At 28.2% G+C, this 11,265-nt stretch overlaps 2 protein-coding genes across 2 annotated transcripts in view; one reads left to right on the top strand and one right to left on the bottom strand.

The window, feature by feature from the left end:
* Positions 1 to 1,465, top strand: part of LOC106679653 (probable G-protein coupled receptor Mth-like 5) — a 10,241-nt gene extending 8,776 nt beyond the window's left edge. Inside the window, exon 6 of the mRNA XM_014418927.2 lies at positions 131 to 1,465. Within this exon, the coding sequence (XP_014274413.1) occupies positions 131 to 410 (280 nt within the window). The 3' untranslated portion in view covers positions 411 to 1,465. The remainder of the gene's footprint in view (positions 1 to 130) is intronic.
* Positions 1,466 to 4,765: 3,300 nt separating this feature from the next.
* LOC106679652 (N(4)-(Beta-N-acetylglucosaminyl)-L-asparaginase) overlaps positions 4,766 to 11,265 on the bottom strand; it is a 31,718-nt gene continuing 25,218 nt past the window's right edge. Inside the window, exons 4-6 of the mRNA XM_014418926.3 lie at positions 9,565 to 9,755; positions 5,409 to 5,516; positions 4,766 to 5,269 (exon numbers count right to left, since the gene is read on the bottom strand). Coding sequence (XP_014274412.1) covers positions 5,044 to 5,269; positions 5,409 to 5,516; positions 9,565 to 9,755 — 525 coding nt within the window. The 3' untranslated portion in view covers positions 4,766 to 5,043. The remainder of the gene's footprint in view (positions 5,270 to 5,408; positions 5,517 to 9,564; positions 9,756 to 11,265) is intronic.

Here is an 11,265-nt window from a genome sequence, read left to right as displayed (position 1 = left end):
CGTCGGAAAATAAATAGTTGTAAACTATTTTTGTTTCTCTTTTGACCGCAACCCGGACCATCTTCTTATATATTAATTTGAAAATATATTTCATTCTGATTTCTCTGATTATATAATTTTATTGTTTCAGCTTTGAAACGTTCATTAAAATATTTTTGATAATGGCTGTAAGCTGGCTGTTTCTGATGTTGTCATGGCTTCCTTATTCAGGGATGTACTACTGCTACATTTTTATTAATGCTTTAGAAGCACCACTTATACTATATATTAGTGTATTAAGTCAAAGGAGAGTTAGATTTCTCTTAAGAAAGGTTTGTTGCTTTGAAAAGTGTGTTTGTCCTTGTTTTCGTCCAAATCAACCCAATGATGTGCCTGAATGGGGAGAAGAAATGATGGCAATGAATCGATAATAATTGAAAATAATTATTTACAAAAAAATTATTGGCAACCAAGACCACTTTAAACCATATAATGCCTTTCAATCCCAAAATTAAATGGACTTTAAATCCATTTATTTCATTTGTTGAAAGGATTAATTTAAGTGGTCAATGAAGTTATATAAAATTATTATAGCTGGGTTGTAAAGAAATCCTATGACTGTAAATAAGATATTAAAAAAACAAAAAACAAGTAAAATGATTTATATCATTGGAAATGAGATATTATTAGAATATAAGTTAAGTCTGAAAATGTGATTTTTCTATGTCAATGTATATATATTTTATATACTTATTATATTTTTTTTTAAATATTGATAAAGAAATTACTGCAGAATCTCGTGCTAAGTGATATACAATTTTGCTTGTAGATTATTTTTATTCGTAAGGTAGATTAATGTTTTTATACATTTAACTAAAAAAAAAACCACTGATATTTAATTCTCAAGAGGTCATTTTTCATTGTCATTTGTAAGATATAATTTGACTTTTTACTGGATGTTATTATACTTACTTATTTCAAAGCTTACTCTCTTGATTTTCTGTATAAAAAGTTGTATGTGTGAATTTTATTGTTTTGTTTGACAGTAAATTGTACCTCAGAGGTACCACACACAAAATCTGTACATATTGAATTTTGGTTGGGGAACTTAAATAAAAAATACAAAAACTTGTTTAGTTGAGTTAAAAACTAACTTGTATAGCTTAGAAAGAGTAGGGGGGGGGGTGGGTAGGCACTCCTGTAAGGCAATAAATTTGAGAATGAATTGCTCTATACCAATTTTACTTGATTTTCATCTAACTGTCATTTGTTTATAATCATACAAATATATCTAAGCTCGATAGTCTCTACTGGTGGACTGAAAAATGGGTCATGGCCATTGACCTTACCAAAACTAAATACTCCATCTTTAGCCTCTCTAAGAATATACCAGAAGTTCTGAACCTGATTTTCAACCAAGGAAATCTAGCTAAAGATGAACTAAAACACCACTTACCTTCCCTTTAGGTTCAACCTGAGACTCCCATGGAAACCTCATATTAAGCAGTCTAAGGGAATGACAAAAACAGCCCTACCGAAGAATATAGCTGGGTATGAGTGGGTCAGGCAGATCTGAGAACACTTGAGTTACTATAAATTGGTTATGACAGGCCCTCCTTGAAGTCAGGAATAACCAGCTGGAAGACCGTTCTTATCTCAAACCCCAGAAAGCCTTAACTGCGCAAAATCAGGAACTAAGGATTATGACGGGCTATGAAGTCCACACCAATTGGCAAAATGGAAGCTCTTATAAAACTTCCCTCAATCAAAGACAAGAGAAATATGAAACTCTGCACCTTAGCGCAAAAGCCAAATTTATTCCAAAATTTCCCTTTAAAAAAAAGGGTGGTAGAAAAAAATATTAACCAAATACTACAGCGAAGCATTCTCCACATTGTTTCAAAGTTGATTTCAGAAATCCACAAAAGGCAGAATGCCGCAAAACGATCAACAGTGTCAAAAGCAGGATGTCTAGTGAACAGGAAAAGTCAAGATGATCAGCAAAAATTAAAAAAAAAAAATTAGTGCATAGGACACAATTTCTATTTGGTTCATAATTCCTGATATTTCATAGTCTATGATTTGTCATCTGAGAATAAAATTAGAACGGGATGAGTTGTTTGGAAATATAGTCACTTCCAGGAAAATACATTCATATATAAATCAGCGAACGTAATGAATGGAATTTATAATGATTCCATTTTTATATTAATCCTCAACTTTAGATCAAATCAGAATAACCATTTTCTAAGTATAGCTATATGTAGGAAAATACATGATGATATGTGTTATTGAAAGTAGTGTACAGAATTTGAAGAAGTTCATTTGAATCCTTTTTGCACTGTTTCCCAATAATCCATATGCAATAGCAAAAAATATTCATTTTTGAAATACATCCTGATTACACTTTTTCTACATCATAATTTTAAGGAAAATAGTATAATGTAACTGCATATGTTTTAGAAAAAAATCAGTATGTAACAATATATTAATATATAGAGACCTTCATAGAATGAACCATGCATAGACTATTAATGTGATCCTGATCTTTCCTGAAAACCTGCCGGTTATGGCCAGTGCTACATCCTGTGTGGGGACATCCCTTTTCAACCTTTACTCCCCAATTGCTCGTGTTCTATTATGCCACTTTTCAGTTTTGGATCTTCAGCTAAATCATAAGCCCATCTCCAACCTTGGCCTGTCTCTCATTTGCTAACCATAGGTCTCTTGCAGAATTTTGTTTAGATATTTTTCTCAGACATTCTTGCAATATGTCTTGCCCATCTGGAACAGCTTAATTTAATGGAGATCTATATCTACTACATCTATAGCTCCATCAACACAGCATTAGTCTGCTTTCACCTGAATCCATTTGTAAAAATTATGCTCAGTATTTTCTTCAGGTTCCACATCTCAAATCTATATGTATGTAGGGTTCTTTTCCATGGAAGAGGAATGGCTAGGCCCTACTCTTGTATTTTGTATTATACAACTCATGATGCCATCTGTTGTTAACTTTAAGACTTTACTCTTTTATCAAGTCATACAACCAAGACAATTCATACATACCATTAGAAATTAGTTATGGGAAAGGTTTATTGTTTATTTAAAATTAATTATAAGGCTTTACTATTAAATGAAAACATGACCTTAGTTATAATTTAGATGACCTCTGGAGAGTTTATACTTTAATTTTAAGTAACTTCATTAATAATTTTTTTTTAACTTGCATTCACAGTATTTATTAGAGTGGAAGGCAGTGTATTTCAAAATGTATTTGGAGAGAATCAGTTTAAAAAACAAATGCACTTTATTTTTAATGAATGTGATTTATTATTTATTTATTTATTTAGGGTACATTAAAAATTTTATTATAAATTAATTTAACAAGATTATAATTGCAGTATTATTTTTAAAATATTATTTAGTTATAACATACAACTTTTTCAATGATGAATTCCGTTTTTTTTTTATAAAAATATTTAGATATATTTTTTTGATATTTATTAATAAATATTTATATGTCATGGCTACATTCCATAATTTGTAATTTTATTTATTGCTGTCCTCTGAAAACTTCATGACATTTCTTTATTGCATTCATTGAAAGTTGTTCTTTTTTTTATTTCATATTATTTTTCCTTAAATTATTAACTATAGTTTGACTTTATAATGTAATAATTATATAGCAGTCAATAATTTTGCCAAATTTAATAGTATTAAGTGTATTCTATGACACAGTAACTGGTTTTAATAATTTGACTTAATCTGATGTGTTTTATTGTTGATTGGAATTATATTTGAACCATAATGTTGAAAATACTTATTGTATTTGTATTATTTTTTGCTTTACTGAATTAGTAGATGCATACTAGAGTATAGTTATATACCATGTAACTTTAAATATATTGGGGGTATAGTTTTTAATGCTTGTTGAAAGGGGAGAATATTTTTGTTGGTTGAACCAAAGGTACAAATTAATTGTATATTATTGTATTCAATATATTTTTTAGACAAAATAATAAATATTATTACCAAAATGGTCCAATAAAATTATGAAAGTTTATATATTGAATAAATCAATGCTCTAAAAAACAATTTTTTTCTAGGGTAAAATAATTTATGCTCTTTTAGAAATCCAAAATGGAAGATATGCATAATTTGTGAGTTTTAGCACTTAGCTGGAATCATCTATTGCAATCTTTGACCAAAATTGTCATCAATATGAAATGGCAATGTATTATAATCAATGAACACAAAAATGTGCCTTAATTTTCACTTGTATGTACAAACAGATTACATTTTTTTTATTACTAGAATAGGATTGAAGAAAGGTGGTGCATATTTTTTTCTTATCTAATCACTAAAGTGCTATTTTTTAAATTATTATTTAAACAAACATTTTTGTACTTAATAAAATTACTTAAAATATGTTATAAAATAATCATATTTTCATGACAAAACATGTGATATTAAAGTATAACAGTAAAAAATTTAATAAAGAATAAATTTTATATACTTACCATTTATAATATTTTTCACAAATTATTTTTAATAAAAACCTTTTTTTTAAAATCTTTGTTTTTTTAAAGTTCCTACATTTACTGGAAATCCTATCGAAACATTTTTAAAAATTATTTATTTTCTTAACCTGTTTTATAAATTTTCCTTAAGTAGATCATTGCAATTACTATTGAAATTCAGTTATTTATAACCTCAACTTTATTGTGTACGGGATAGTTGAAGATACCTTGAGAAACCATAATTTAATCAAGAAAATCAATAATAAAGTTAACAATGAACACAACTTTATTAAATTACATATAATGTCAAAATTCTTATTGATGGTTTTGTTTCTTTATATCAACAATACAAAACATTTTAATATTGATATATATCTATGAAGTAAGTGATTTGTAATATGTACTATACCTGATATTTAACTTTGCTCAGATATACCGTTTTTAAAAAGTATTCAATAAAAGATCTCTGGTTTTGTTTAAGAAAATTTTCAGATAAAAATGAGTAAAAGATTATCTTTAATTAAACCAGTTGATTATAACTTCAGTGGCACTTAATTTTTAAAACCCTCACACCAGCTGTTTCATTTGATGCAAATGAAAATGGGAAAAACGGAAAGCCATGACAAGCAGCGTGGAATTCACCATTTTTATTTACTGCGATTATTGCCCCACTGAAATTATGATAATAAGATGCAATTCGAGCAATCATCTTGGTAGTAGCACTCTTTGGTGTTATTCCATGTCTCATCATTTCTACAATTGTAGACCTGTAATTTGAACTTACTGTGAGAACCGACTATATATATGTATATGACGAGATACACAAATTAATAGCTTACATAAATATAATTGAATTATAAATAAAGTTTAATAGTAATAAATAAATAATTATATTCAAACACCTACGCTGCACTAAATCTCATCATAATATCTCCATCACCAGTTTCTACTGCAGCTCCAACAGTGCTATCAGCAAAAGCACCTGACCCAGGTATTGGCCCGTCACCAACCCTCCTAAAATTAATAACAACAAAGAAATGTATAATAGTTTTTAACATTATCCCATTTTTAAATAAATTTCTTATAAAAAGTACACTAACATATACATATTTATTAAAGAAGGTTCATTACATCAATGGCATTATTTATTTCAGGTAATTCAATATTATAACAGAGTATACATTGTATTAATATTTCAATTTCATAACTTGCAAGAAACAATAGTTCTAAAATTCTACTACAAATTATAAGCAATGTCAAGAAAAACAAGATCATTATGTCAAGTTAAAAGTCAAATCCTAACAAACTGAAGCTTAAAAATGTAAACACCTGGTCTTGTAGAGTTTTGATGAGATAAATCGTTGAATTAGGTGAATTTTTACAGGAACGTTTTATTTCATCTAGTAGGGTAGTGTGAAAATTATCTTTCATATTATTAAATTATTAATCATGAGAGATAGTTGACCGTAGATGACTTATAAGAGGAGAAGATGGTTGGGGGGTGAGGTCAAAATAAAACACAAATAAGTTGAAGTAACTTATTTAATCGTGCCAACGTTTCTGCCAGAATTTCTAGCCTTCATCAGGGCTAAGAACAGAACAAGATAACAACCAATGAATACAGAAAATATAAACAGAATGACTTAAAGTAAATAATTGTACAGAATGGAATTAATAAAATAAAGTGATGAGAGAAGTGGAAAATAAAATGTATACATAGGTAATTGAATAAGTAGGTAAAATAACATAACTAAGGAAATAAAATAAAAATGAAGTTATATAATGCAAAGAAATATGAATATATTAATTTATAAATAATTTAAAAATTAAAATTATGGAAAGAAAAATAAAATTGAGAGAAAGAAAATATATGTAACAAATGAAATATGTAACCATAATATTAGATAAAGAAGCAAAATATAAGTAAAGTTTAACAAAAGAAATGAATAGAAAAAAAAAATTGAAAACAACAATACATGGTAAACATAGCTAATAATGTGGGTAAGGAAAATTGAGAAAAGAAGGGGAAGGGGGATAAAATAAAAAAAGGGGGAAAAAAGAGAATAAAACGAAACTGTCAGTTTGAAATCCTATCACGAAGTGGCGTGGCTTCTGCACCACAATGGTCAAACTCCGAATTAACAAATACGTTACAGAGATGACAAAGGGTTTTTTAAGAGGGAACGTTAGTAAAAAATAAAAAGCAAAAAGTAGAAAATATTTAGAAGAGGAAAGCATGTGAGAGGGTGACGACAAATGGTTTTAGAAAGTGTTAAAAATATATATGTTACAAGGATGACGAAGTACCGGAAGATGACAAAGTGTCATGAGTATTCAACAACAGTTAAAAAGAGGAAATGTTACAAGAGGTTGACGACAAATGTGTTAGAAAAAGTTTAAAAAGTGAAATAATATGTTACAAAGTGGGCAGATAAATAAATTTTAAAAAATAATTAATTTTTTAATAAATTAACTATTAGTGAATATGTTAATAAGTTGTGCTTATCGGTTTTTAAATTTACAGAAGAAGGTTCTAATTGGATATAGAAGCTTTCAGAGATGATCCTTTTGTCACGGTTACGAAGTGTAGCAAGTATAGACGTGTTGTCAAAATCAAAGGAATGATTTAAAGAAAGAGAATGTTCCGAAAGTTTTGAGACAGAATGATTATGTGAGGAAACAGAATATTTATGTTGTTTGATACGGTCTTTTAAAAGATTTTTGGTTTCGCCGATGTAAGCAGAATTAAAATTACGGGTGGAGCAAGGGATGTGGTATACGATAAGTGATTGGTGTAGAAGAGGGATAGGGTCTTTAGTTTAGTGTAAATATTAGATAGTGTGTTGTGAAGTCTAAAAGCAATACGAAGATTAGGTATAGCAGAACGTAAGAATTTTTGGATGTTGTCGGAAAGAGAGGGGATGTATGGTAGTGATCTGTATAAGGGGATAGAAAGGGGTTGTGAAGAATTAGGTGAAGTGGTGAGACAATTTTTGTAGTTGTATATAAGTTTATGAATGATATATTATATATTATTAAATTACTATGATATAAATTATTAAATTATTATTCTTTATTTAGAATATTTGTAATTGAAAGAAAATGTATTTAAGGAAAAACAATAGAATAGAGTTATAAACAATAGAAATATGGAGGTATATGTAATTGGATATCAGTGTAAATCCATTAGAGTTAGTTGACAATGAAGTTATAGAAGTCTCCTATTACATTTTAAATAAATAAATATGTTTTGATGAAAGTTTTAAAATAATTAATAGAGATAATTTGTTTTACTAATGTACATAATATAATACAAAGCAATAATGTAATACCAATATGAGAATGAACAAGAAGACTATATTTCTAGGTAATCTTTTACAAATATTATAATTCTTATCAGTAAAAATAAATGTAAGTGTTAAATAATAAGAAAATTATTGTAAATCGCAATTGTGCCTAAAGTTGGGAATGTGGCCCCAAAATGTCATTAAATAAAATATATTCTGAATGAAGAATATTTTAATAAGGAAGATAATTTTCACAAAACTCTACTAAAAATATTTGAAACTTTTAAATAATTTAGAAACAACATTATTTAAAAAAGGAAAAGTGCCGATTCAACACATTTACTAGGCAAAAGTTCTTAATTTTACATAATAATCCAATCCATCATGTAACAGAAATCAAACAATGGCACTAATAAATAAGTTTATGCTTATTTGAGTTCTCTACTGACTGCACCATCTTCTCATATATTATCCATGGTCAACAATCTGCTTATCATTGCATAACTGATGTTGTTAAAAACAAGGAAAACAGGTTATAAGTTGACTTTATGATCATTATTTCTTGATTTTATGATTATTGCCCTATAATAAATTTTCTTAAAGAGCACTTAGGCAAGCAACAAATGACACATTTATAACAAGGAGGTTCATTTACAGGTATCATTAGCCAGACCTACATTTAAGTAGACTGACAATAAGTCCTCATTTCAAGTGATATAGCATCAATCAGTTTTCTATACTAACCACTTAAGTGAATATAATAATGGAAATCATGGTGTTAAATGTCAAGCCACAATGTTAAAATCATTGTTGGGGATTAAATAAAAAAAGTAACAACAGAGTATTATAACCTTCTAATAGGAAATACAAGAGGTCTACTAATTAAGCAATAACTCATCTTAAGAAAAAAGGTAGGAATTCTTCTTTTTCCAAGATACTACAGCCCAATATGACCTTGTTGCTAAGCTTTTGCCAGGTATTCCGCTCTTCTGCTGCTGCTTACCTGTTCTTTTAGAGATTTCATGATACCTAAAATTCCTGATGAAGACAAACTAGCCACGTAATTCATTAATTATGTAGAAGAGGCTTTAATCTATCACATAAACAAATTAGTTTCAGATATATATCCCACAGAACAAATGTAACAGGAATGAAGAAAAGTTCTACACTGTAGCTTTTTTATACCTCTTCATAGAGGTTTTGCTGTACCTTGTTCTAAATTTGCATAAATGTGAAAAAAAAATTAGAAGAAAAATAATAAAATGGTCAGGGTTGCGGTCAAAGGAGAAACAAAAATAGTTGTAAACTATTTTTGTTTCTCCTTTGACCGCAACTCTGACCATCTTCCTATACATCAATTTTTACGGTCAACTATATATACATATATAAAAAATAATAAAATATTGATGTAAATATGTCTTGAATTACAAGATGGCTAATAGAGAAATATATTCTATTTACAGGATTAGTATTAAAAAAAAAAAAAACAGAAAAATTTATTTTTATTTCAGATACAAAATTAATGGAAGTACAAAGTAAAATTAGATTGTAATATTTCTGACAAGAGATGACAACTAATAGAGATTCCTTGGGTGTATAAAATATTTTATCATCTATAAAATTTACCTTTATAGATTACACTCTATGTGTTAATTAATGTGTTATTCTCAATGTAGCAATATCTTAATTTTAAAACTGATAATTAATAACCACGAATAACTTTAGAGTGACGTGAGACAGTCAAATTTATGTAAATGGATCCAACTGATACTAACCCTGGAATTTTATATTTTGCTCCATTAGTCGAAGTGCCAGCAACAATCTTTCTATTTATATCAATAGCAATCATACCAATAGTATCATGGTTTCTAAAGCCAACATTGTTCAACATCATACTTTGTTTTTTATCACTGTATCTATCAGGAGTATAAGGTCCACAATTATTTAAAGGGTCTGGCTTAACATTCTAAAAATGAAAAATATATATAATAAAATAAAATTATACAAAACATACTTAAACTATTGACAGTTAAGAGGTGGGCTTGGTGAAGGAATACATGAGCATATGGAGTGATGAAGTGCAGATTTTTAACATTCACTTTCAAGAATCAGGCAAACAGAAAAACGCTCTTACTCTCTGATAGTTTGGGGAATATTATACATTATACAGTTGATTAGCATTAATTATTGAAACAGTTTGGTCAAGCTCACATAAATAGATAAGAAGCAGAAAAAACTGATGTATAGCACAAATTAATATTGGATCAAAACCCCTGCAGAAAATGATAATAAAAAACATTACTAATACTAATTTAACATCATATCAACCAACATAAATGACAAAGATGGCTAGATTCTTAATATTATAGATATATTTTATGAATGCAGATTTAAGATATGATTACAGATGCGGGGTAAAAACTGATACAAACTGACTATAGTAGGGAAATCTGGATCCTTGTAGATTTTTATTTGTTATATGATCACTTTATTTATTTTCAGTATAAACATCTACATTTAAAAAAAACTGGTTGCTTTGACCTAGAACTACTACAGAAGATAAGAGCTAATGCCAGGATGTGACAAAGATATACAAGGTATACCATGGGAGAGATTAAACAAAAAAGGGATACAGTGAAGCAGCTTTGTAGACAAAAAACAAATATATAGAAAAATAACTGCAGAAAATGTTGGAGGATTTTGAATACAAAAAAAATAGCAGAACTTTTTAAGATAACGAAAAAACAATAAAATGAAAATTTCAACTTTGGACATGGTATATATTATATATATAAAAGAGAGACTGGGACTAGAAATGAGATGTACAAGATCACTTCATATACTGATTTATTTAGCTCCTTAATCCCCTATTAATTAAGGAGCTAAATAAATCAGTATATGAAGTGATCTTGTACATCTCATTTCTAGTCCCAGTCTCTCTTTGTTTTAAGGTTTTTTTCTTGGCTAAACATATCTTATATATATAATATGAAATTTTTTTGTTTGTGATCATTATTATAAGGTTACAAAACAAAGCCTAGTCTCATTCAAATACCAGTAAATAACTAATCAATCTACATTTTCAGTTACATCATCAGGACAGAAAAACATGATAATTTGGTATATGTTGAATAGTCTTGGAATGATTTCATAGGTGTCTCTAGTTTCTTATTATATTTTATGATGTTGATGGATATATGCTGTCTTTTATTGATACTGTATGTTATTGATCTTATATTTTTCTTCCTTGATGATTCTTAAATTGGAAAGACAACCAGTTAACTAGTTATTTATTGGCATTTAAGAGACTTTCGGTTTTGTTTTGGAATTTTCAATAATATTCCTTACAGTATTTTACAAGCTTTTATTCTTGCCTTAATTTCTTGTGTAATATTGTTGTCCACAGTTGGTTCTCTTTTAAAATAGCTTCTTCAATTTATCTGTTCCCTAATTTCTTCTTGGTAGTTGCTATATAT

The sequence above is a fragment of the Halyomorpha halys genome, unplaced genomic scaffold (assembly GCF_000696795.3).
Source record: "Halyomorpha halys isolate HHAL.00 unplaced genomic scaffold, Hhal_1.1 Scaffold213.1, whole genome shotgun sequence".
Taxonomy (NCBI): Eukaryota; Metazoa; Arthropoda; class Insecta; order Hemiptera; family Pentatomidae; genus Halyomorpha; species Halyomorpha halys.
The sequence above is the reverse complement of the archived record's forward strand: the minus strand, read 5'-3'. Positions and strand labels throughout refer to the sequence as shown.